The sequence below is a fragment of the Lithobates pipiens genome, unplaced genomic scaffold (genome assembly GCF_037356315.1).
Source record: "Lithobates pipiens isolate NorthernLeopardFrog02 unplaced genomic scaffold, aLitPip1_a1.2 Scaffold_13, whole genome shotgun sequence".
Taxonomy (NCBI): Eukaryota; Metazoa; Chordata; class Amphibia; order Anura; family Ranidae; genus Lithobates; species Lithobates pipiens.
Genome location: NW_027507718.1, coordinates 338,791,657 through 338,819,175, shown reverse-complemented (window position 1 = coordinate 338,819,175; position 27,519 = coordinate 338,791,657). Strand labels below are relative to the sequence as shown.

Below are 27,519 nucleotides of genomic sequence, written 5' to 3'. Positions count from 1 at the left end.
CTTGTACAATTGATTTTCAGATCTTGATGACATCGTTGTGGAAACTGCAGCTTTTAAAAATGCTACTATAGCTACCCAGTTCACTAGTACTTGGAAGGAACAATTGGGTGCTCTATACTATAAATTGCATTGAAAGGGAGACTTTATTTTTATTTATTTTTTTGCCATGTTGTAGTCACCACCTTAGTGTACACTGCAAATTTATACCAGACGCTTCTGATGTTTCTGTACTGTCCATCTTCAGAAGCATACCATTGGTCCCGGTTTACATTTGAACTTTTTTTTTTTTTTTTTTGATGCTGTTCACTGCTTAAGACTCCTCGAAAAATGCACAATGAGATCTGTGGCGTTCTAGTCAATAGTGATTTACAAGCATAGTTGTGTCCTAATTTGCTCTCTATTCTAAAACAATAATGTAGATTAGCACAACCTATTTTTCACTGTTTGCAATGCATTTGATGAGGTGAGCTTGTTTACTAGTAGGCATGGTCCACATAAGGGGTTGAGGGTCAGACATCTAAGCTCCCAGCTGGTAAATGCCGTCCTGCGGTCATAAGACAATTACTATTTTTTGCTAATCCTCTGAAAAATGGCCAGTGATCCACACAATGTCTTGTTGCTAATACTAAAACTGGCAGTACAGCTGAAATTTGAAAATGTATAAACTGTCGTAAAAAGAAAAAAGGCTAACATCTGTGTGTAAAAGCGACTTGCAACTCCCACAGATCCCTGCTGTTTTCTTAACTCTGTACGCTGAAATCTGCATACATAGTCTTGCACATACAATATTAGTGCTGCACATGATCGAATGGAGTTTGACAGCCCTGTCCTTAGGGTTATCAAGACTCTCCTAATAAGGGGTCACTAGCTTAAATCGTTGGTGAAGACTTAGTAGGAGATATTATGTTTATAATATATGTACTGTATGATATTTATTTTATTTTTTCTGTTTGCAGGGTACGTTTAAGTTCAAGGCAGAGAGTGACCTTTTTCTTGCCGAGCACCACAAATTGTTGCTGTATGATGGCAAGCTGTCCAGTTCAATTGCCTTCACATATAACCCACGAGCTACAGATGCTCAACTTTGCCTGGAATCATCTCCCAAAGATAACGCCTCAATATTTGTTCACTCCCCGCATGCCCTGATGCTTCAGGTACAGCTCTTTAACTTGTGTTCTAGGTTGCTGTTTTTTATATGTTGACTAAATCTGGGCTTTGTAATGAGATTGGTCATGGCTATCATTCATTTAGACGTAATCTGGTTTCTTTAGTTAGTCAAGATGGACACACAGCAAAAAAAAAAACACATGACATATTTCTGTTTCAGGTATTTAGTATTTTTTTTTTTATGCTGTGATGCCTGGAACTTTGTCTGGAACTTTGTCTCCAGGCATTGTATAGTACGATGAGGCTTGCATGTTAAAACGCACAGCATTTTACCCTACAGTGTAGTGCAGTGTCTTCTGTGGCAGAGGACATTGTGATGCATGTTTTCAGCGCATCACACAGTGTGTTTTTTACATTATTTTAAGATTTATACTATGTGAATGGGAAGATTTAACACCTATAAAGTAGGTGTTATCCCAACTTGGGTGCAAAAGTTGAAACACGTTCTTCTCCCACTTCCATGTAAATTTTTGCTTTGCAGGAGACTTTGCTAAGATGACAGTAAAATAAATTTCAGGTAGTTATAATAGCATTTTTCAAATGGATTTATTGTCTTTAAGTGAATACCGAACAGGCTTAAAATGTATTTCCTTACTAATCCTTTGTCCCTTAATGTTTGAATAATTCGGTTATATAACTGGTGAGGTTGAAAGACACAAGTCCATCCAGTTCAACCTGAATGTTACATTGGGTTTTACTGCTGCCTTCAGTAGATTGGATATAGGCAGACGTAAGGATAGTCCCTCCTACTTCCAGCATGCCTCAGTTTTATGCTAGTGTCCTAGGAGAATGGTTGTTTGTCTCTCCTCATTTTCCACCTTTTCAGCTCATCCTTGGCATTGCCATGGAAGGGATACTTGGAAGAAGTAGGACTGTCTTGTGATGTGTTTGTGAGCACTGGGCTCTGCTGGTAAAAGCCTGTCTCTGAAGACCTTAAATGCTTGATGGAGGGGCAAAGACTATATGGGAGGGGATTGGTTCAACCTTCTGGACCAACACTTCTTTACTCTTTTTGTGTGTGGGGTTTGGTGTGTGCTTATGTTATGCTCTTCCCTTATGAAAAGCGTTGCAAGCGCCTGACTTACTGAGATTATGTAGCTCCATTATTGTGTTGCAAATCGCTTACCTTGCACAGGGCAGCCTCCTCTGATATGCACATGCCCATAGTCCCTCTTGCAAGTCTGCACTACTACCATGCTCCTTACTGGAGATCACCTGTAATATCGCTGTTGCAACTCTACAGTGAATGTGCCGCAGGCAGCTTAACACTCCCTGCTTCAGCAGCCAGTTGTGAGTACCCCCCCTTGGGAGATCCTACATTACATACTTGGTGGTATGTAATAGCACTAATGCAGAGGCTCCCTCCCTCGGCATGGCCCCTCTCGGCTCTCAATCCACAAACATTTGCACCTGCTTAGGTTCACCCACTTTGCTCTTTTAAGCTCTGCGTTGCTCAGGAAGGAATTTTTTTGTTACCATGGCAGATATCCTGGTTAAATATCTTCACGCTAACGGACTCTGAATGTAGGGGACATAGGCACACTCTCCCTTTGGAGCCCATCTGTTACAACTGCAGCTGTCTTTGCAACTTCATCTGAGGACATTGTGGAATGTAGTCTCTCCTTGGAGAGGTTTAGTCATTGGAGACTCAGACTGCTCCTAGACTCAGGAAACCTTATTGGTATTTGACACACCTTTAACTAGATCATACTGTATCAGCATTGACAAGGCTACCAGTCTTTACTCCTTTTACCAGTCTCCAACCCATCAAAGCTTTCCCAGTATACTCATTATTGCAACCTGTTTGGTATGGTGGCTGGTCTCACCCTGTATGCTCATTATTGTAACTTGCCTTGTCAAGTTTTTGCCTACTCCAGATGAGTATTTACTCCTGAGTATTTTGTCCAGCAAAATCGTATCGAGGAGGGGGTCCTTAAGAAGTGAGCTGTTACAGTTGTGCATCTGGCCATTACTTATTTTAACAAGACTCTTGACTGTGATAAAAACCTCTACTGATAAAGTTATTTACCTCATCTCAGTACTCTGTAATCCAAGGCAAGGCCAAGACCCCCAAATCTGCCAATTTGATAAATAACCTCTCCTAGATGTGGGTGATGTCGATTGGGGATTTGGTCCCACAATATTTTTAGATGTTTGGGCAAAAAAGTTGTATCCAAAGGCTTACAAGCTGGAATTTCAGTCTCCACCCCGCTCCGTGTTTTACTTGCTCGCATCCCTGCAAAGATTGGTTGACCTCAACATTGCCCTGACATGACTGCTCTCAAGAAGTCTTTGCCATTGTTCTAGAAAAGAGGTTTCAGTTTTTTTTTTTTTTATGCAAAGCTGTTCCCCATCCTCATGGCCAAAGGGCATTTGTATCATACTGGATATGAAAGTTTTTAACATCTTCCTCCAGGTGCAAAAAATAAATGAGCATTGGATTCATTAGGTCAACCATTTGGGAGACCACCTGACCTGTATGGAAATATGCATGTAGGCTACCTACATGCATGTTCCCATCTTCCCAGCACATTACTGCTACCTAACTTTTGCAGTGGGCTTGCAGCATTATCAATTTTGTGCCCTTCCACTTTGACCCTGCACCTCAAGTCTTCACCAAAGTGCTAGCTTCAGTTCTCGCTCTGCTTTGCTCTGAGGGCATCACCATAATATAAGGTCTGGCTGACCTGAGGGATCAGTCCAACATACTGTCCAGACCCTTCAGAGTTACGGGTGGATCCTAAGTCTCCAGAACTGTTTCATAGCTTGGAGTATCAGGTCCTAGTCCTGGACATGGCCTGCCATAAGTATTGCTGCTATTGAACAAACTCCAGACTCTCTGCTCCCTTGTCTGGACTACATTTTGTCAGGGTAGGACAAGCAAGCTTGGTCTCTGGGCTGTTGGGTATGTTGGACCCACAAAACCAGGCTTGTCTTTACCTGGTGGATCATGAACCTAGTTCTGGAGCTGAGGAAACCATTTCCTTCCACTGGTTTGGAAGGTTTATACTGCGAATGCCAAACTGTTGGACTGAGGTGGAGTCACATAGTTACATAGGTTGAAAAAAGACACAAGTCCATCAAGTTCAACCAAAAAAAAAAAAAATAAAAAAAATAAATAAATATATATATATATATTTATTAAATATCATACCAGCCCATATACCCAATTCTATACCCACAGTTGATCCAGAGGAAGGCAAAAAACCCCAGCAGAGCATGATCCAATTTGCTAAAGCAGGGGAAAAAATTCCTTCCTGATCCCCGAGAGGCAATCGGATTTTCCCCGGATTAACTTTACCTATAAATTTTAGTACCCAGTTATATTATGTACACTTAGGAAATAATCCAGGCCTTTCTTAAAGCAATCCACTGAGCTGGCCATAACCACCTCTGCAGGGAGTCTATTCCACATTTTCACAGCTCTTACTGTGAAGAAACCTTTCCGTATTTGGAGATGAAATCTCTTCTCCTCTAGACGTAAAGAGTGCCCCCTTGTCCTCTTTGTTGACTGTCTTTGAGTCCTTTATATTCTTTTCATGCTAAAGGAAGCTGGTCTCCCACAAAATATTCTAGGGCTCTGAATGATTCCTTCAGGGCTAAACCTCTTAGTTGTAAGGTCATCCGACCAGGATTCAGTTGGTCAAAGCAATTGGCTTAAATCAATCATTGAGGGCCCAGACATCTTAAAGCTCAAAAAGTGGATAAGATCCTAGTTTGGGAGGCAATTACCTCAGTCATCAAAGTCGGAACTCCAGAGAATGGTCTCTTCATTCCAGGGTGCTTCAAGCCCTCTGCCACAGATAGGGGATTCTGATTGTTGACCACCTGTCTTTCAGGTTCAACAAACTTGAGCAGGTTTTTCCTCCTGGTCCAGGGATCCAGTAGTCTTTGCAGTGGATGCTCTGGTGACTCCAGGAGTTCACTTTAGCCTGATCTACACCTTTCCTTCAAAACTCCTGAATCGAAATGGAGTGAGAGATCCAGTGATTCCCATGACGCCAAACTTGGCATGGTACTCAGACCTCATTAGGTAGACTCCCTGTGGACTTTCTCACATTGTTCAGATCTTCTGTCCTAAGAACTGGGTTACCATCCTACTTCTCAGTTGCAGGCTTTAACGCCTAGGTTTTGAAGCATTGTTACCGAGGCATAAGGGGCTGGGCTCATTCAGTTTCCCTATGCTTTTAAAAGCTATAATTCTGACTTCTAGCAAGCTTACTATTGACTTGTAAGGTGTATTTTCTTATGCGAAATAAGGAAATACCATCCCAGAAATTACTCAGTTGACCAAATCCTGCCGTTTTTCCATTCAGGTCTGGATCAAAATTTGGCCTTGAGTACTATCAAAGGTAAAATCTTGACCTTTGCAGTTCATATTCATGCAGAGTGTAGCTCACATTATTCCACCCGTATGTTCCCCTGTGACACATAGGGCTCTTAACCTGGTCCTAGTTCTTCAAAAAAGCTCTTTGGCCTCTCTGATTCTTCCCGAAGTGGTAAACCAGTTATTTTATCTAACAATACTAAAGGAAGATATTACAAAGTATATAACAATAGAACATCAAATATACTTATCGTAAGGCTGTCCTCAAGATCAGCCTTTTTCAACCAGGGTGCCTTGAGGTTTCTTCAGAGGTGCATTGGCTAAATGCCCAAAATTAAAAAAAAAAAAAAAAAAAATTGGATACAAGCCAGCAGATGAAGCAACACTATTTTTTTTTTTTTTACACAAAGCCACTGGTTTTCAATATGCACCGTTAAGAATTTCTAGACACTGGTACCCTAACAACCAATGACATTATCAGGTAATAAGGAAGATGTCTGTTGCCTCCACAGCATCCTTGTTTGACTCTGCTGTGCCCCTTTCTCTCAGAACTGGGGTGACATTAGCTGACTAATGGAGAGAAACTGGGAGAGAAGAGAAACACTGGAATACTAGTCAGTACCAGTGTGCAAAAGTGTATTTGCTTTGGAAGAATAAAGCACCTCTAAAATTAGATGTCCTATGTGTGGATGTTGCTGCATTATATAAAGCTATTAGAATCGTTTTTACATTTTTGAATGGGGCTGTCCATAATTTTAAAGGGTGCCATGACTTGAAGGTTGAGAAACACTGCGCTAGATATTGTCTCCTCAGCTAGGCTCAAAATGATGTTAACAGAGAGCCACCAGACACAAGCCAAGAGTGAAAAGGGATGACTTACCTGCTGAGTGCACTTTTTTTTTAAATGTCACACAGTCCAGACCCAACCCATTGCCTTCCCATTTAGATTTCTAACAAATGTAAGTAGTTCCGGGGCAGTCCTTCTTAATATATTATAATCTATTTTCTGTCTGTCCTGCTGTATTGGCCTCTATTCTACTTTTATTCTTATTCTACAGAGCTTTGATGTGCAACTTGTTACATTCTAACTTGGTTGTATCAACCAGAAAAACTCCAGAAATATATTAAACCATGTTGCCTTCTAACACTGGTTCTGTCGTTTTTGTTGAGTACATTAAGGGACATATACCACCTTTCTGTTCTTATGATTGCTCCTGATGTTGCTTTACTACAAAACTGAAGCATGATGGGGATATATTCCCCTACAGCTTTGTTTTCAAAGTTCCATTATCCTAAAGGCAACCGCATTACTCGGTGTACCTGAATGATTTCATCCCATGTACCTTAATGTACTGCTTTTTTAATTTTTTTTTTTAAATAGGCTTTAATGTTAAGTGTAAAAACCTATTTTATGTAATTGTTTGACCTGTATTTTACTTCATTTGTTTATTTTGAAGGATGTCAAGGCTGTTCTGACACACTCTATTCAAAGTGCAATGCACTCCATTGGAGGAGTCCAGGTTCTCTTCCCTCTTTTTGCTCAGCTGGATTACAAGCAGCATGGTTCTGATCATATTGACACTTCAGTCTGGTGAGTAACTGGTCTCATTTTTTGCCAAAACTCAATGACCAGTGTCGGTCATCCCTACCTTTTTATTTAGAGGATTTTTAAAAACTGTGTTTATATACTGTACATGATTCTTGTATTGTCATCTAGCATTCCAGTTATAGCTGACCATTAAAGGTTCTTTTCTGCGCTAGCCAGTAATGATTTTTAATAAAAAAATTACCCGGCAAAGATGTTATGCCTGAACCTGTCGCCCAGATTGTTGAGCCCCATCCAACGGTATATTTTTCTTTTAAGTACACTAACTTCACTCACCAAATCTGCAATTCTGCTTGTTGAGTAGCTGTCAAGAGTTTGTATCTTAACCAGTTTTGGCTACACACTTCAAGGAAAGCTGTCCGCAAGGGTGTAGCACCACAAAGGAGCACACCCCCCCCCCCCCCCCTATATACGTGGCAATAACAACTTGAGCCGCAACAAAAGGTCTCCCCCTAGGTGATGAGCGCTGTTTTTACACATTCAGATATTCCATGCATCCCCTATACTTAAGGCGACTGTATAATTATCCATTTAATAACTTGGTTTGGTATCCATGGGCAATCTCTTGGTACTTGAACACGCTTATGGTGGGAATTTGCGACCACTTACCGCTGTGTGTGATTTATACTCAAATAAATATACATAACTTTTATATACCAGTGGTATCTACTATAGACCACATGATGTATGTGTATCCCACTACTTTAGACACACGCATGCAATTTAATTTTTTCATCTGTCTGTCAGTTTGGTCACACCTTGAGCCACAAGTTTACCAGCACCTACGAGCACGTTTTTTGAAAGCATTACTGGATAAGAAATGTTTCTTTTACCTTGATACAAAATTTAATTTATCTTTGTACCACAGGTCCAGTTCTCCATAACTGCATTATTGGGTAACTGCCCATACAGGGTGTTTGTATGTGTTTTTTTTTTTTTTCTTTTTTTTTTCCAAGGGTTTTTATTTGCCAAATGTACATACAGGTCGAAAAAAAAAAAAAAACAATTGAACAAGATAGTCTGGAACTTATCCAAACATGGAGCATTTAAACGACAGTAAAGGGCATTCACCTCTGTGTCCTCTTTCTTATTTTTTTATTTTTTATTTTTTTGGAACATGTTTAAATATAATACATTAGACAAAATGTGTGCTCTCGTGAGTAAGAGACATACTGATCATATAGTACAACAAACCATCAAGGGGAACACCCTCTTGAACTTTTGTGCTGTGTGCTGCCGCTCATCATCCATCAGGATCCCCATTCATAGCAGGACAGGCCATCATCGGTAGATTTCATGGGTGCTGCCCCGTATTTCACCATACCCAAATGTTCTGCTAGGTCCAGGCAGTATCAAGGTGGCAATGCTGTGAATGATCCATGTCTGACACTCAGGATTTTAGCAGGAATGCTTTGTCCCAGCCAGAGCTCCTTAAGTGCTGCTCACATGTCGACTGCTAGGCCCCCTTGGGTGTTTGTATGTTTATGTTTTTTAAATTATGTTGTAATTTATACTGTTTTCATTTTCTCTCACTTTCTCGCGTACAATATAGAAAAAATACAAATCTTTTTTTCTATAAGGCTTCCCTCTGCTTTCAAAAATATATATTGTTCTAGGGGTGCAGATTATTACACACGCTGAGCAACATTTTTGATTATGTGAATATTGCAGATTCTAAAGAATATGTTCATATATTGTAAGAAATGGGGACTTGGGAAATTAAACTGAAACCTTTTAACATGTATGTTAAAGGCAAACAATTTTTTGCTATTTGTATCCCCACTGGAGAGATTATTTTTATCCATTTATTTCCTGATGATCACTGTCACTAAGATTTAAAGTAGAACTATAGGCAAAACTTTTTTTTTTTTCCATTTTGGCTAGCGTAAGGGAGGGTTATAACCCCTGTCAGTTTATTCCTTGCCATCTGTGTCCCATTGGGGAGTTGTCCCTTGACTTCCTGGTCCAAAGCCAAAACAGAAAGTAAGAATCTCTGCAAATTAATGTAATCCCTTGGGGACCCCCAGGCCACCAGAACTAGTGCCCCCTTAGGAAGATTTCACCTCCTATTTATTTTTCTGGGGACAACCCAAAATTTGGCATTTTCTTTTACTTTGGTTGTTCGATGATACCGGTATTTGAACAAGACAAATTGAGGGTGAATCTGCCTAATAGAGGCACAAACGGCAATAAAAACTGACAGGGATTCTAATCCACCTCTACTCTATACACAATTATAAAAAAAAAGTTTGCTTTAGTTGTACTTTATAGTGAAAGGGGAAAAAAAAAAAGTGTAACGTCTTTCCTACACTTTAATGTTTTATTTAAACCTGTAATTGCGTACATTTTCCAGAAGTGGAAAAATGTACAGTTTAATGGATGTGTTTCGAGGAAATGACTGGAATAATTGTTTGTTTTATTGTCTTCTCTGTAGTTCAACACTTTTGTCCTTCATTTTGGAGCTGCTGAAAAACTCACTCGCTATGCAAGAACAGATGCTGTCTTCAAAGGGCTTCCTTGTAATAGGATACAGTCTTGAGAAGGTAAGCTTTTCTGTGCAGGAGAATCACTTGAGCATTTTATAGGGCAATCTCCTTCAGTACTTTGTGCCCTATATTGAGTCTATTTGCCTTTTTTTATTTTTTCTCAGGGGGAATAATTCATATTAGTTTGCTAGTTTATAAATCTTTTCTGGGAAGTTTCTTATTTTTATTTTTTCTAATATTTCAGGTATAGCGGACATTAACAGCACCCCAAACAAGCATTATTTGTTATTTTTAATTGGGGGGGGGGGGGGGGGGGAGACTTGAAATGGATGGCATATTTTTTCACTTTATTTTATTTTGACGTTGCAACTATCTGTGTTGAATTTTTATCTGACATAAATGAGGGTGAAAGCAGGAAGTATATACTAAAAGAATTAGTTCACCTTTTCACAAAAATGAACTAACAAAGAACACCCACCTCCACCCATCAGACGCTGTGTTGTGAAGTTTTAAAGTGTGAAAATCTCATACCAGGTGGAGAGGGCGTCAGAAAACGGGCATCATATTTAGTACACCAAGAAGCCATTGGAAGGTTGGCGAAGGTGTTCTGAGTTCGCACTTTAAAAAAAAAAAAAAATTGTGAAAAAGGTGAACTATACCCTAATCAGTTGGTATGAACAGGCTCCTTAAAAGAAACTTGGCCTGAGAGAAGTTTATAGGATTCAGTTCCTAACCTTTTCTATTGGTCATGTTAGTTGTCTGGCTCCCTGACTGCATTACTGTCTTTTCTTGACCCCAAGCATTACAATTTAAAGTTTAGCTTCACTGTCTGCACTCATGTTAAGGACTTCAGTGTATTTTGCTGATCTTAATATTCACAATGCAGCCAGACAGCTAGCATTTTCAAGATTAGCAGCGGCAGCTCCACTGATTTCTCTCGTGATGGGTTTCTTGTAAATTGGCTGTGACCTGACACATTAAAGTTGGTCATCCTGAATCTTCACTACCTTTTTTAAGAATCAATGGCCTGGTTCAGACTAATATATTCCCAGTGGCCTAACACTTGATATGCATGTCTTAAGTCTTTTATTTATGAAGTTGTGAAGGGTCAAGACATCCCGAGATCTTGCCCTTTCAAAAACACCACAGCAGTGACTGCCCCCATATTTATTATTTTCTTTCTTCTTTCCCTCCTCCTCCTTCTCCTCCTGGCCAAAATCTGTTAAAGAATTTGAGATACTGTATTTGTTACAGAGTTTTAAGATGTTTGTGATTCTGTGGTCACCTGAAAAAGCAGCAATTTACTCTTTTGCCCCTGTCTATAAATTGCTTACATTGGCCTTGTAATATTGTGCTGGCTGTAAATGGGTTCATTTTTTTTTTTTTGTTTGATTAAAATAGTTGTAATTTTAATTCTTGCTATAAATTAAAAGCAGTTGTGATGTGCTTTTTTACATGCTGTGTTTAAGATTTGCCTAGGGTAAGCTATGTTTTATCTTTGTTTTAATTACTTTTTTCTTATACTTTTATCTTGTGGTGCAGTCTTCCAAAACACATGTTACCAGAGCAGTACTTGATCTCAGCCTGGCATTTTCAAAATACCTGAGCACTTTGCACAATGGAGTGCCCTTACTGAAACAGCTCTGTGACCACATTCTTCTGAACCCAGCGATATGGATTCATACACCAGCAAAGGTTTGCAATGCAGGGGACTTTTTTTTTTTTTTTCCGTGTAATTGTCGTGTTTAACAAGTGCTTAAGGTAATCCTTCTACAAGCCAATATACATTTTAATTCAGAAAATAAAAATAATCTTTTTAACTAAACATGCTTAAGGAATTATGCAGGCTTCTGATGGTCCCCTCTGCTTGTGGAAATGCCAAGTACCCATGTGTCTTTCTTCCATAGATTTTAGAGTCACTGGCTCAGGCCAGTTGTTTTAGACCAGGAATTCTGGGTCAGTGTCTCAAACAGTGAGTAAAGTCTATAAAGGCTATTCACTTTGCAAAGTAAATATGGGTAAATGAGCTGAACCTGTGTTTTTTGTATACACAGTTGTGTTTGGGAAATTTTAAAATAACACGTGTATCTTAAGGATACATTACAGGACACGGGCTGAGTATTCATAGATCCTGGGTTATATGCTTGTACCTTCAGGTGATTGGATACTCGGCAGCGTTTGAGGACACACCTCTTGGACGTCTCTCCCATACCTCTAACCCACTTTAAGTTGTTAATTTTTGCTAGTGTCCTAAGGTGATGGACCCTTTTCACCCTTTATAGAGAAATTATTAATGCATTTGATGCATTTACAAAAAAAGTCACAGGAGGGAAGGTTTTACTTCCACAGTGAAAGTTCCTCAAACCCCCCTCAGAAGCCTCTCCCTTTTCAAAATGCAGATCAATTACTCGCTCTACCCAGGTTTCAACTTCAGATCCTAAGTTCAGCCCAGTTGAGTTCCTTTCCTTGCAAGACTTGAAAAGCCCTCTCCCTAAGGGAGTGGATGTTTTTCTACATCTTGCTTCTCTTTGGGTCCCAAACCTGTTGGGTCAATTGGTGGTTTCAAAGGTTTGCAAAATAAAGTTCAAAACTCCCTCACTGCTTTGTTCTGTGAAAACAACCAAAAACTGTCTTAACCACTTCACGCCGGGTGGGCGTCCTGGGACGGCCTCGGCTTTCGGTGGTTATATCTGAATGATGCATGAGGCCACAGACGACATTCAGATATCGGCATTTTCATCCGGCGATTCCCTGCACCATAAGAACTATCATAGCGGCTGTTCCACCGCTTGATCGTTCTTACGGGCGGCGGGAGGGGGCACCCCCCCCTCCCGCCACCCCTCCAGTGCTTCTACCGACTCACCGCTTCCATCGGTGAGTCGGTCCCAGGATCCGTCAGCCCCTGGATGATACCATAGAGATTTCCGGCGGACCAGATGGTCCCCGGTCAATGCCAATCAACACTGCGCTATCCCCAAAAAAACAAAAGAAAGCTGCTAACACAATCACAAGGATATAAAGCAGTGAACAAATTGCAAATATTAAACTATAGTGTAGCGCTAAAAAAGAAAAGTAACCTTATATATAACCACTCAGTGATCTCACAATATTATATAAATATCAAACCAGGATTATATAACATTCATTTGAAAATAATGTTCATCCAAATACACCTTATGTGCACAATTTTAACCACTTCCCGACCAGCGCACGACGATGTACGTCGACAGCATGGCACGGGCAGGCATATTGGCGTACATGTACGTCCAATATTCGTTGCCGCCGTGCCATCGGGAGCGCGCCGCCGGCGGCGCGCTCCCGCGCTGGTCGGGACCTCCGTGAGTCCGGTCGCGGGACCCGCGGACTCGATCGCCGCGGACTTCCCCGCGATCGTCTCACGGAGCGGCGGAATGGAGGAAATGCTGTATAAACAACATTTTCTCATTCTGCCTAGCAACTAGTGACGCTGATCTCTGCTCCATGTGATTGGAGCAGAGATCAGTGTACACTAAATGAAAGCCCAACCCCCCCACAGTTAGTAACACACCCCTAGGAACACTTAACCCCTACACTGCCACCCACAGGTTAACCCTTTCACTGCCAGTGTCATTTACACAGGAATCACTGCATTTATATAGCAGTGATTACTGTATAAATGACAATGGTCCCAAAAATGTGTCAAAAATGTCCGATGGGTCCCCGACAATGTCGCAGTCACAATAAAAATCGCAGATCGCCGCCATTACTAGTAAAAAAAAAAATAATAAAAAATTATTAATAAAAATGCTATAAAACTATCCCTATTTTGTAAACGCTATAACTTTTGCGCAAACCAATCAATAATCGCTTATTGCGATTTTTTTTACCAAAAATATGTAGAAGAATACGTATCGGCCTAAATTGAGGGAAAAAAATGTTTTTTTATGTATTTTTGGGGGATATTTATTATAACAAAAAGTAAAAAATAATGCGTTTTTTTCAAAATTGTCGCTCTATTTTTGTTTATAGCGCAAAAAATAAAAACCGCAGGGGTGATCAAATACCACCAAAAGAAAGCTCTATTTGTGGGAAAAAAAGGACGTCAATTTTGTTTGGGAGCCACGTCGCACGACCGCGCAATTGTCAGTTAAAGCGACGCAGTGCCGAATCGCAAAAAGTGGTCTGGTCTTTGACCAGCAAATTGGTCCGGTCTGAAAGTGGTTAAATGTGAAAAATTAAAAAATAAAAAACATGAATTGATACAAAAAAGTCCAAAAAGAGATACACAAAAGTCTCTTATAGATATAGATCCAATCCACACGTGAAGAAAAAAATCACCGTCCACCTTCTTTATATGAAGACAGCATGCAGACACCACGTGGTATTTCCATCACCAATTATGATATAGGCTTACCAGATGTATTGGATCCAAACGAATATACATTCGAAGGATCACAAAGGCTTTATGCACTCTTATGCAGATCTCTCAAAGGTAAACTCTCCAGGGAACTTTCAGATCAGACTATTCCATTCCAGTACTCAAATAATGAAAAAGTCTTCAGCCATATAATCCAGCTCACATTGTAGAACCCATACAAAAAGGAAATGAGGGCCACAATAGTGTAATTCCGTTTTTAAAAGAAAATTTAATAAAACAAGTAATGAACTTGCATATATGCAATGAATCAAGCGCTTATTTCATAAAAAACACAGCTGCAGTAGGAGTCCCGACGCGTTTCGTCCTCAAAAGACGTCATCTGGGGTAACACTCAGAATTGGCCTGGATGCAAAGTGGTTAAGTCAGATTTTGTCTCGGGGAGAAGTTGTGCTAGTATTCCCATAAGACAGGTTCAAAAGTTTATATTCACACCTTTTCTCAATAAAAAATGCACACCAGGGGAGTTTTATTCTGGACCTAAAATCCCTCAACGAATCCTTTTTTTTTTTTTTTTTTTTTTTTTTTTTATTTCATATGGTATCTGCCAGTTTTTGCCTCCTGAGACCAGGGAAATACCTGGCATACATTAATATTCAAGTATTCACAAAGCAGCTATCTTTTTTTTTTTTTTTTTTTTTTTTTTTTTTCTTCTCAGAACATCCAAGTCACAAGTTATCTGGCTTGCCTTCACCTGAAGGACTAATTTCCCATGTAGCTGTCTGTAGATGTCAACAGCACAATGCAGATGTTCCATGTTTTTCCTTTAGGTCAACAATTTTATAAAATCTGCTCTCCAGCCTTCTATTTACCTGGAATACTTGAGTCTGGTCTTGAACACTTCCCAAATAGGTTTGTTTTCCAGAGAGAAAAATTGATAACAGTAATGCCAGACTTTCAGGTAGAAGAGGAGTGTTCAGTCCCTCGTGGTTTAGGGAACATGGTCACCAGTGGAAGCAAATCTCTTCCACATCCTGAAGTTCAGAACAATAAGGATTGCTTTGCAACACTGGCCCTCTTTCTGCAAGGGCACCCAATCAGGCTGCAGTCAGATAATGCCAGGCAGTGGCCTACATCAACCATCAGTGATCTCTGCAGTCCACATCCCAGTAGAGAACAGCTGAAAAGCCACGTCACGAAAGATCTGCTATGCCTGGTGTGAATGCAGGGTCTCCAGTTCAAGAGATTACTCTCTGCCTCACATTCTTGCATTCCTACAATCAGATCTTGAGCTGAATTTGTCCTTATTCTGAACGGACAGGCTTTGGCCTAGGCTATTCTATTATTATTTAACATGAAGCTCCCTTGGCAGCACCATATGCATCATTGATATCTCATCTTGGTTCTCTTTGCCCTGAAGAAACCACCCTTTGAACTCATCAGGGATATCCTGTAAGATGAGCTCCCCCGTAAAAGAGCGTTTTTGGTCAGTATCATGTCTGTGATGTAATGTCTCTCAGTTGGCTGCTCTCTTGTAAGGAGTCATTCTTCACAATGGCAAGGCAGTCCTATGCCCAAGACCATCCTTTTTTGTTAGTTAAATTGTATTAGTCTTAAACCTCAGTGAAGACCTAGTCCTGCCATGCTTGCCTCACTCCAAAGCACCCAAAGGAAACTGCTCTCCATTGCCTGGACTTTTTCAGAACCATAAGAGTCTGCCTCAAAGCGATAACTTTGGTCAGGGACCTGGATTCCCTATATATCCTGTCCTCTGGACCTCACAACGGATATCGTTCTTCCAAGTCCACCTTCGCTTGATGAATTTAAGAGTGAACAAAAGTCCTGGATGGCTTAACGCCAATGTAAAAAAATGCATATAAAAGCAAACGAGAAGGCCTTCAATAAATACAAGGTTGAGGGATCACCGGCGTTCTAACTTTATAAAGAAGACAACAAGATATGTAAGGGTGCAATTAGAGTAGCTAAGATAGAACATGAAAGACACATAAATGATACAAAAATAGATCAGCAAACATGAACTGTTCTGCTCATAAAACAAAACATAATACTATGCACAAAAAAGTCCAAACAGGTGCAATACAAGTTCACTGGCAATTTTTTGATAAAAATCCTCAAATGGAATAAAAAAGGCCAGATGGCCGCTGACCAGACAAGTCGGATCTGTTATTGAGATCTAATAGGCATGAAGTGAGAGAGATCACTCAGGCAGACACAGCAAGGACATCCATCCAGATCCACTCCTCTGTTACTGGGACCAACCTCCAATGCACTCCATAAGATCCACACTTTTATAAATAAGGCAGTTTCAATAGGAACATCATAGGAAAAAAGGTGCTTCATAGCGTGATGGGTTTAAAATTCAAGTTTAATCATAAAGCACTCTAAAACTTTAAAACACATAAAAACGCAGGCATGTTCTACACAGCAAACACTTCTAGGAACCAAAAAAACACAGCTGCAGCTTGCGTCAGCTGACTGGGCTGCGATGTGTGAGACCGTCCACCGTACTAGCTACAGCTAGTATGGTGGACGTTCTCACACATCGCGCCCCAGCCAGGGGACCAATGGACTTGTATTGCACCTGTTTGTACTTTTTTTTTTTTTTTTTTGTGCATAGTATGTTTTATGAGTAGAACAGTTCATGTGTTAATTTTTTGTTTCAATTCTTTCAATCCATATCTGTGCTCATGCTAATTTGTTTCATTGTACACTTAGTGGCACATTTGTTCATTCAACAGTGCACTTATTGTTTCCTAGCACGGGTGTAGCTCAGATAATTTGTAGTTTGCACAAGTTAATTAGTAGCGCGTCTATTTATATCTTTACGCACATGTATAAACTGAATATTCCAGTTTTATGTAGATTGCAGCGTTATCGCATATATTTTTATATATTTATCACTTTTCATTTGGTTTGTGTATCGTGGAAAGTCCATGCTACTCCCAATCGAATCTATCCTTCTATGAGGAGGTGAGTTGCCATCTATATAATGGAAGGATCGTAGATGTGTATCTGGCTTTTGCAAAATAACGCCCATTGGTATGGAGCATAGTGTGAGTACATGAATTGAAAACTGGCTACAAGTGCGAATTCAGAGGGTGGTGGTAAATGGGAAGTACTTGGAATGGTCAGGGATGGGTAGTGGGGTCCCCCAGGTTTCTGTGCTGGGACCAATCCTATTTATTTTGTTCATAAACCACCTGGAGGATGGGGTAAACGGTTCAATCTCTGTATTTGCAGACAATACTAAGCTAAGCAGAGAAATAACTTCTCCGCAGGATGTGGAACCCTTGCAAGAAGATCTGCAACAATAATGGGGTGGGCAACTAGATGGAAAATTTAGGTTTAATGTAGAAAAATGTAAAATAATGCATTTGAGTGGCAAAAAATATGAATGCAATCTATAAACTAGGGGATGAACCTCCTGGGGGGTATCTAGGATGGAAAAGGACCTGGGGCTCATCAATGGCATGCAATGCCAAGCTGCTGCTAACAAAGCCAAGAATATTGGCATGCATTAAAAAAGGAATTAACTCCAGGGATAAAGCGATAATTCTCCCACTCTACAAGTCTCTGGTCTGGCCACACCTGGAGTATGCTGTCCAATTCTGGTCACCAGTCCTCAGCAAGGATGTGCTGGAAATGGAGCGTGTACAAAGAAGGGCAACAAAGCTAATAGTCTGGTAGACATTCGTTTTGAATAAAGGTTGCGAGCACTGAACTTATTCTCTCTGGAGAAGAGGTGCTTGAGAAGGGATATGATTTAAATTTACAAATACCATACTGGTGACCCCACAATAGAGAACTTTTTTCGTGGAAGGGAGTTTAGCAAGACACGTGGCCACTCATTAACGTTGGAAGAAAAGAAGTTTAACCTTAAACTACGTAGAGGGTCCTTTACTGTAAGAGTGGCAAGGATGGGGAATTCCCTTCCGGAAGCGGTGGTCTCAGCAGGGGGCATTGATTTGTTTCTAAAAACCATTAGATAAGCACCTAAACTACTGCAACATACAGGGATATACAATGTAATACTGACATATAATCACACACATAAGTTGAACTTTTTTCATCCTCACCTGCTATGTAAGTATGAATTAAACCTCTTATTGCTAAAGCTTACACTCAAGTATAAAGTTTCTCCTGCTCTTTTGCGCGCTAGCTCCACAAGTTTTGGTGGGAGTTACCTGGGTATTTTGGCACCAGGCTTCTTTAGATCGGCTTTGTAAGGCAGGCACCTGGCCAGCTATTCAAACTTTGTCAAAGATTTACCAGGTAGACATGCAGTTTTCTGCAGATGTATATTTAGGCTGCAAGGTTCTTGCAGAATCCATCCATCAGAAGTTGTGTCCATTGACCCTTGTTGTTGAGCCTGTTAAAACAGATCTGTTTGCCTTATTGTTGCCCAGTCTTCCAATTTTCTGTTTGGAGATGTCGCTAGGTCTGACTACTCAGCTTATCCGATACGGTACAATAAAGATATTAGGAATTTTAACTTAATTGCAAATTCCATATCTTGGAATATAGTATAGGACACAGGCCACCCTCCCTTGTATTCCTTGGTTACTCTGCTTTGCTTGTTACAAACTCCAGATTTGTGAAGTGGAATAGGGTTGTCAAAGGTTTCCCTGTGTCTGGTCACTTGAAGGAACAGGTCTATAACCCAGGGCCTATGAATACTCCTGGTACTGTACTCCAAGGTATGGTGTTTTACAAGCAAGTGGAAATACATCTTTTCTGCTAGAAAATGGTGGGGAATTTAAAGTAAACACAGGTTCATTTTTGTTTTTTTCCTCAAACATTTACTTTACAGATCAAACAAGCCTCTACCTTTTTTAGTAAGTCAACCCTAAAGTCTTTAGTTCCTAAATTTAATATTTTCTCCGCTACAGTGCATCCAGGAAAGTATTCACAGCGCTTCACTTTTTCCACATTTTGTTATGTTAGTCTTATTCCTAAATGGATTACATTCATTATTTCCCTCAAAATCCTACAAACAATACCCCATGATGACAACGTGAAAGGTTTGTTTGAAATCTTCGCAAATTTTATAAAAAATAAAAAAATGATATGTACATAAGTATTCACAGCCTTTTCTCAATACTTTATTGAAGCACCTTTGGCACCAATTACAGCCTCAAGTCTTTTTGAGCATGATGCTACAAATTGGCACAGCTGTTTTTGGGCAGTTTCTCCCAGTCGTCTTTTGCAGGACCTCCCGATCTACCTCAGGTTGAATGTATAGTGTCAGTGCACAGCCAATTTCAGATCTCTCCAGAGATGTTCAATCAGATTCAAGTCTAGCCACTCAAGAACAATCAGTGGTACCGTAGCCACTCCTTTATTATTTTGGCTGTGTGCTTAGGGTCGTTGCCCTGTTGGAAGATGAACCTTCATCCCAGTCTGAGGTCCAGAGTACTCTAGTGCAGGTTTTCTTCAGAGATGTTTCTGTACATTCCTGCATTCATTTTTCCTTCGATCCTGACTAGTCTCCCATTTCCTGCCAACTGAAAAACATCCCTGCAGCATGATGCTGCCACCACCATACTTCACTGTATGGATGGTATTGGCCATGTGATGAGCGGTGCCTGGTTTCCCCTGGACACAACGCTTGCCATTCAGGTCAAAGAGCGCAATCTTTGTTTAATCAGACCAGAGATTTGTTTCTCATGGACGGAGTCCTTCAGGTGCCTTTTGGGAAAACTCCAAGGGGGCTTTCTTGTGCCTTTTTTACTGAAGGCTTCTGTTGTTCCACTCTACCATACAGGCCTGATTGGTGGAGTGCTGCAGAAATGGTGGTTGTTTTGGAAGTTTACCCCTCCACAGAGAAATGCTGGAGCTCTGAGTGACTAAGGCCCTTTTCCCCCTGATCGCTCAGTTTGGCCCGGATGCCCGCTATAGGAAGAGTCCTGGTGGTTCCAAACTAATTACATTTACAGATGGAGGCCACTGTGCTCATTGGGACCTTCAATGCTGCAGAATTTTTTTCCTTCCCCATATCTGTGCCTCAATACAATCCTGTCTCAGAGGTCTACAGACCATTCCTTGAATTTCTTGGCTTGGTTTGTTCTCTGATATGCACTGTTAATTGTGGGACCTTTTTATATAGACAGGTGTATGCCTTTGCAAACTATGTCTAGTTAACTGGTTTAACCACAGGTTGACTCCAAGTTGTAGAAACATCTCACGAATGATCAGTGGAAACAGGATGCACCTGAGCTCAATTTTGAGCATCATGTGAATACGTGATTTTTTTTTTTTTTTTTTTTCTTCCATCAGGGGGACACAGAGCCATAGTAATACCTATATGGGTTATATCGGACCATCAGATGCTGGACACTGGTACACCCCTTAAGGCGTGAATTTCCCTCATATAACCCCTCCCACTACTGGGAGTCCTCAGTTATTTCGCTAGTGTCTAAAGTGTTGGCAAGAGTAAGGATGTGTTGTACTGAGCTCCACGGGCAGTAATCCTTGATGAGAGCCAGCCATGCTGACCGCATCCATTCTGATGTCTCTGTAATAGACTAAATGAATGGTACCCGGGCCTCGTAATCCGAAGACACAAGGTTTTGCTTGCAAATGCTTTGAGAGCTGGGCCATTGGATCCAGTACTTTTTTGTAGTAAGGCCAATAAGTTTACTGGCAGGGTGCTGTCGCAGGTCCAGGATTGTGGGTCATCCTGAGTGTTCCCCGGTTCGTGAAGGTTTCCTTTAAGGTCTTGGAGTCTACCGTGAAGGGGCGATGATTGTTTTTTTAAATCTCTGATAGAACCCTGCTGCGAGGATAAGGTAGGGGAGATTTTCTAAGGAAGGTTCATTTGAACCTCCCCTACCTGGGGATGTTTTTTCATATTCATGCATAGCTATGTATTCTGAATGTGAACATTTATTTGAAGAAATGGGGGGTTCCAGCTATTAATGCTGCAGTCACCTCAGTGAGCAGAGTCTCACATGTCCAGTGGATAATGCACTGATGTTAAAGAATCCAGCAAGTTAAGTTTGGATTTTCACTTTAAAGACAGGATGTCTTTTGCAGTTCTTGCTACAATTGGAGTAGCTCAGTCCATTAACCCTTTAACGTCTACTCCACTATTTTGGTGGGGCACATTGCGTGACGCCACTGCATTGGAAAAGGTGGACTCCAAAGGGTTAAGGAACAGGTGTGAGATACCTGAAAATTCTGCCTGATTAGCAGGCCCGGCAAGGGGCTGGTGTATTTGACGCACTGTGTCTCACAGTTGCTATGAAGGACTTGATTGTTTAAGCCTTATGGCTTATACTTGGACTAGTACATTCTCGCAGAGGTCCGTGGCTGAAATATTGATCAGCCGAAGCACCATGTGAAACCCTTAGCCAGTTTGTGTTCCTTTCTGGGGTACAGCTATTTGAGTGGATAAGTACATTCAAAAGGGTAAAGCTCTCTTTACCAGTAAAAGGAGGTTAAACATGTCTCCTTTAATCGTGCAGCCTCTCCTAAGCCTGGAGCATTGGCCTTTAGGCAGTCTCGACTGTCTCAATTGTCAGGTTCAGGAGAAAGTTCCCAAGGGCAGCACCAGGATCTTGGGGGCAGAGAGCCCATAAAGCAGAATGCCAAAGCCTTCTCATGATGGATCACCCGCTCTCGATTGGGTGAGGGGAAAGGTCCTGCGATTCTCAAGGTCTGGCAGGAACCATGTCCAGAGCCAAACAGAGGTAAGACCCATTCTAGATCTCGGAGATCTGAATCGGCACTTAAACATCCAATTCTTTCATAATTCGATCGGCTGTGTCCATCCTGAAGGGAGGCGAGTTGCGTATCTCCATGTGCCAAAGTTTCCCACTTACCAGAAATTTCTGCGGTTTGAAATATTAAAAATTATTATTCTCAGTTGTGACACTGCCATTCAGCACCACGAGTGTTCTGAAAGATTCTGGCACCTCTTTTTAGCCAGGTTAAGGGCTCAAGGCATTACAGTTCTAGCCTATTAGAAGATCTACTTTTAATAGATCATTCAGGCTCAAGTCTAAAACCAGTCTCAGCTGTAGATATCTGAAATCTCTAGGTTGGATTCTTAGCCTAGGAAGAGTCTCCTTAAACCATCAAGGAGGTTACTTGGGGGCTGGTTATAGATACCATACAGAAGAAGGTATTCTTACCCCAGACGTGAATCAGTTCCATTGTAGGAATAATTACTTATCAGGATAAAGGAAAATCCCTTCATTTGGCTGCAGGAGATTTTTAGGGGAAATGGTGGCCTCCTTCAGGGCCGTCCCTTATGCGCAGTTTTATTCAAGGACTACTTCAAGACACCATCCAAACAGAGCTGTTCTGATACTCTTCTAGCAAAAGAAATGGCAAGCAGAAGAAATTATCTTTCTTGTCAAAGAACCAAGGGAATTTCTCTTAACGTTTAAACGGCTGATTTAGCAAAGCAGATGAGACCAATTTTAAATCCCAAGGATTTATTGGTGCCTTGATCAGGGGAATAAAACGTGTTACCCCCTGAAAAAGCTACGCACCAAGAGTGGGAAGCAAGAGGTCGTAGGAAAAGACACCGACAACGCCTGGATCTGGTTCTTAATAGTAGTCAAGGCCAGCTTCATTTCAGATCCCATATGCAGGAATCTGGAATCCTGAAAAGGATTTTACAGGTAAGCTGTTTAAAAAATCCTATTTTTTTTTTTCCCATAAATTTGTAAGGATTTCAAACAAACTTCTTTCACGTTGTCATTTAGGCGTATTGCTTTTAGAATTTTGAGGAATAAATCTGTAACCTAACAAAACGTGGAAAAGGTGAAGCGCGATGAATACTTTCCGGCTGCACTGTATATTGCAAATAAGCTTTTATGTTTTGGTTGAATCACTAATTGTAAATACAATATCTCACTTATTAGCATGGAGATTTTGTCCATGATACTAAAAATTTGTTGTCCGTAATTACAAATTTGTGATGTATATTGCTGTGTATAAAAACAAAAAAGGTTAATAGACGTTGCAAAGCTTTTTCTATTGTGAGCAATTTTTTCTGCTTAAAGTCAGTTAAATTATAGGAAGATGTTATAAAAGTAAACTTACCGTGCAAGAAACAAGGCTGTTTCTATTCCTGACCTCCGCTTTTGAAATTGCTAGATGAATGGAAGTTTTGGTGATCCGCTTGCTTTGAGTGCTTGGTCGCTAACCCAGAACAACAGATTAGATCTGACTCTTCACTCAGGTTTCTTAACAGCATAGATTTTCCAAGTTATTATAAGTATTGAAGAAAGCATAACAGCCAAACTGTTGGCATTTAAAAAAAAAGCCCCCAGTGGTGGACCTAATATTCCTCCCCTGACAGGTTTACTGTAACAGTGTTTGAACTAAAGTAGCTTTCCTTTTTCACTCTGAAGGTACAATTGGCCTTGTATACCTACATGTCTACAGACTTCATCAGCACGGTTAACATCTACAATGCAGTGCGGCGGATTGGCACTGTTCTCCTGGTGATGCACACACTAAAGTACTACTACTGGATTGTTAACCCCCAGGACAGAAGTGGAATCATTCCTAAAGGGTTGGGTATGTTGAATGTTTGACCACTCAATGACCTTGTAAGCGTTTGTGCCCCAGAAGAAGCTATTGAAATATTTGTGATTAAGGATGAGCCGAACACCCCCGGTTCAGTTCGCACCAGAACCTGCGAACAGACCTAAACTTCGTGTGAACTTTAGAACCCTATTAAAGTCTATGGGACTCGAACGTTCAAAATCGAAAGTGCTTATTTTAAAGGCTAATATGCAAGTTACTGTCCTAAAAAGTGTTTGGGGACCTGGGTCCTGCCCCAGGGGACATGGATCAATGCAAAAAAAAAGTTTTAAAAACTGCAGTTTTTTTCGGGAGCAGTGATTTTAATAATGATTAAAGTGAAACAATAAATAAAAGTGTAATATTCCTTTTAAATTTTGTACCTGGGGGGTGTCTATAGTATGCCTGTGAAGGGGCGCATGTTTCCTGTGCTTAGAACTGTCCCTGCACAAAGTGTCATTTCTGCAGAAAAAAGTAAATTAAAATCCCTCACGGCTATAATGAATTGTCGGCTCCCGTAATACAGATAACACTCATTGAAAGTCATTGATAATAATAAAAAAAAAAAGCGTGGGGTTCCCCCAAATTCAATTACCAGGCCCTTCAGGTCTGGTATGGATATTAAGGGGAACCCCACGTCAAATAAAAAAAAATTTGATGGAGTCCCCCTAAAAATCCATAGCAGACCCTTTATCCGAGCACGCAACCTGGCAGGGCACAGGAAAAGAGAAAAGGGGGGGGCGACGATGACGAGAGAGTGTCCCCCTCCTGAACCGTACCAGGCCACATGCCCTCATTATTGGGAGGATGCTTTGGGGTCCCCCCAAAGCACCATGTCCCCATGTTGATGGGGACAAGGGCCTCATCCCGACAACCCTGGCCGGTGGTTGTGGGGGTCTGCGGGCGGGGGCTTATCAGAATCTGGAAGCCCCCTTTGACAAGGGGTCCCCCAGATTCCGCCACCCCTGTTTGAAATGGTAAGGGAGTACAAAAGTACCCCTACTCTTTCACAAAGAAAGTGTAAAAAATAGTAAAATAGTTAAGACAAACACACTTTTGAAAAATTCCTTTATTAAAATAAATAAATAAATAAAAATAAAGATTCCAGCAGTGGTAATACACTCTTGCTATCCAGCGACGGATGATCATCTCTCTGGGGTCCAGCGATGGCTGATCTGATCCAGCGACGGGTGATCTCTCCCTCCAGCGCATTCCATCCATGCATCCTGTCTCCACTGTCAAACTGCGGGATGCCGGCGGCCTGACGTTTGAGGGCGGGGCCACCCGCCACCTGACCCCGACCCCTCTGATGCTAGTGGGGGGAAGCCGGGCTTCCCCCAATGACGTGTGGGTGACCCCGTCCCCTCTGATGTAAAGGAAACCTGCATTGCCAGGTTGCGTGCTTGGATAAAGGGTCTTGTATGGATTTTTAGAGGGACCCCCATGTCAATTTTTTTTTTTTTTATTTGACGTGGGGTTCCCCTTAATATCCATATCAGACCTGAAGGGCCTGGTAATTGAATTTGGGGGAACCCCACGCTTTTTTGGGATTTTTTTTTTTTTTTTAAATCAATGACTTTCAATGAGTGTTCTCTGTATTACAGGAGCCGAGAATTCATTATAGCCGCGAGACTTTTTTTTTTTTTCTGCAGAAATTACACTTTGTGCAGGGACAGTTCTAAGCAAGGGAAACATGTGCCCTTTCACAGGCATACTATAGACACCCCCGGTACGAAATTTAAAGGAATATTACACTTTTATTATTTCACTTTCATTATTAAAAAATCACTGCTCCCGAAAAAGCTGACGTTTTTTAAAACTTTTTTTTGCATTGATCCATGTCCCCTGGGGTAGGACCCAGGTCCCCATACGCTGTTTAGGACAGTAACTTGCATATTAGCCTTTTAAAATTAGCACTTTAGATTTCTCCCATAGACTTGTACAGGGTGTTCCGCGGCTTTTCGAATTTGCTGCGAACACCCCAAATTGTTCACTGTTCACCGAACAGGCAGTGTTTGAGTCGAACATGAGTTTGACGCGAACTCTAAGCTCATCCCTATTTGTGATTATGTTTTACCTGCAGAGATGTGGAATGAATGCTTACTAATATACGTGGTGTTGGTTGTGCATTTGAACTCAAACCTTTGTAGTTGCTAGCTTCTTATGGTTAGGACCATTAGTTGCTGACATGGCAGGTTGAAGGAACATGTAGTATTCTGTTTTGTAAAAATGTTTGTTTTGAGATGTTTAATTTTTTTTTTTTTTTAAATACCCCAAGATGGACTTCGGCCTAACCAGAAGGAGATCCTTTCCCTTAGAGCATTTCTGCTCATTTTCATCAAACAGTTGGTAATGAAGGTAATGTACAAGTGCAAGGCTTTTAGTTTACACTTAATTTGTAGAATTTATCCGTTTTAGTTTTTTTTGTAGTGTCATTTATTTTGTGATTTGTTATGTTTGTTCAGATTGTAAAAATATATCAGAATTCGATTTCAACTACAACCCCAATTCCAGAAAAGTTTGGACACTGTAAAATCTACCTAACAGAATGGAGTTGTTTGCAAATCTCATAAACCCATATTTTATTAATATTAGAAAATATATCAAATGTTTAAACTGAGAACTTACTTTTTTTATTTTTTATTTTTTATTAAAAAATAAGGTACGTTTTTTGAAATTGGTGGCAGCAACATGTTTTTTTGAGACAAGACCATGTTTACCGTGGTGGTGCATCTGCTCTTAACATTCTGTAAAAGTTTGGGAAAGGAATGTTGTCCCATTCTTGCCTGATATAGGATTTGAATGACTCAACAGTCCTGGGTTGTCTGTCGAATTTTGTTTTAAGATGCATCGAATATTTTCAAGTGAAAAGTGTGGATTGCGGACAGGCCAGTGAAGTAGTCGGACTCTTAAGCTAAGAAGCCATGCTGTTGTCATATGTGCAGTCTATGCTTTAGCATGGCTCTTCTGAAATATGCTAAGTCTTCTGTGAAAAAGGCATCATCTGGATGGGAGCATATGCTGCTCTAAGACCTGGATATATCTTAAAGCATTAATGGTGCTTTTCCAGGTGTGCAAGCTGCCCAGTTCCTATGCAATAATGCACGCCATACTATCAGATGCAGGATTTTGAACTGAGTGCTGATAACTTGAAAAGTCCCTCTCCTCTTTAGTCTGGAGGATGTGGCAGCTATGGTTGACAAAAATTGTCCGCTTTAGATTTGTCTGACCATAGAACAGTGTTCCATTTTGCAATGGACCGTTTTAAATGAGCCTTAACCGAGAAGACGGCAGCATTTCTGAGTCTTGAGCAGATATGGCTTCTTCTTTGCATGATAGAGCATTAACTTCCATTTTTGTATGGCAAGGCAAACTGTGTTCAGAGAATGATTTTTGCAAGTATTTCTGAGCCTATGCAGTGATGTCCATGACAGAATCATGCCTGTTTTTTAATGCAGTGTATTCTGAGGGCCCAGAAATCACAGGCATTCGTTTCGGCCTTGTCCCTTGTGCACAGAGATTTCTCCAGATTCTCGGAATCTGTTCATGTTCTGTACAGTAGGTGATATACGTTAAGTTTGCAATTTAACGTTGAGAATTTTTTTCTGAAATTGTGTGACTATTTTTAGTTTCAGCTTTTCACTTTACTACTGCAACAATCTAAAATGCTTTTTTTTTTATACCCAGTCATGACCTGTTACTGACCTGTTGCCAAATAACCTTAGTTACAAATGTTCTTCCAGCTCTTCCTGGTTAGTACCACTTACGGTACGTTGCCCTCATCTTTTTCCTTTCTTTTTCCTTTCTTTTTCCTTTCTTTTTCCTTTCTTTTTCCTTTCTTTTTCCTTTCTTTTTCCTTTCTTTTTCCTTTCTTTTTCCTTTCTTTTTCCTTTCTTTTTCCTTTCTTTTTCCTTTCTTTTTCCTTTCTTTTTCCTTTCTTTTTCCTTTCTTTTTCCTTTCTTTTTCCTTTCTTTTTCCTTTCTTTTTCCTTTCTTTTTCCTTTCTTTTTCCTTTCTTT

At 40.6% G+C, this 27,519-nt stretch overlaps 1 protein-coding gene across 2 annotated transcripts in view; it reads left to right on the top strand.

Annotated features, from left to right (window-relative positions):
- The window catches only part of LRBA (LPS responsive beige-like anchor protein), a 939,113-nt gene that overhangs the window by 93,974 nt on the left and 817,620 nt on the right, over nt 1-27,519 (top strand). For both annotated transcript variants that reach the window (XM_077477021.1, XM_077477022.1), the window contains exons 9-14: nt 957-1,154; nt 6,952-7,085; nt 9,535-9,643; nt 11,129-11,281; nt 23,327-23,495; nt 25,780-25,859. In XM_077477021.1, coding sequence (XP_077333147.1) covers nt 957-1,154; nt 6,952-7,085; nt 9,535-9,643; nt 11,129-11,281; nt 23,327-23,495; nt 25,780-25,859 — 843 coding nt within the window. The remainder of the gene's footprint in view (nt 1-956; nt 1,155-6,951; nt 7,086-9,534; nt 9,644-11,128; nt 11,282-23,326; nt 23,496-25,779; nt 25,860-27,519) is intronic.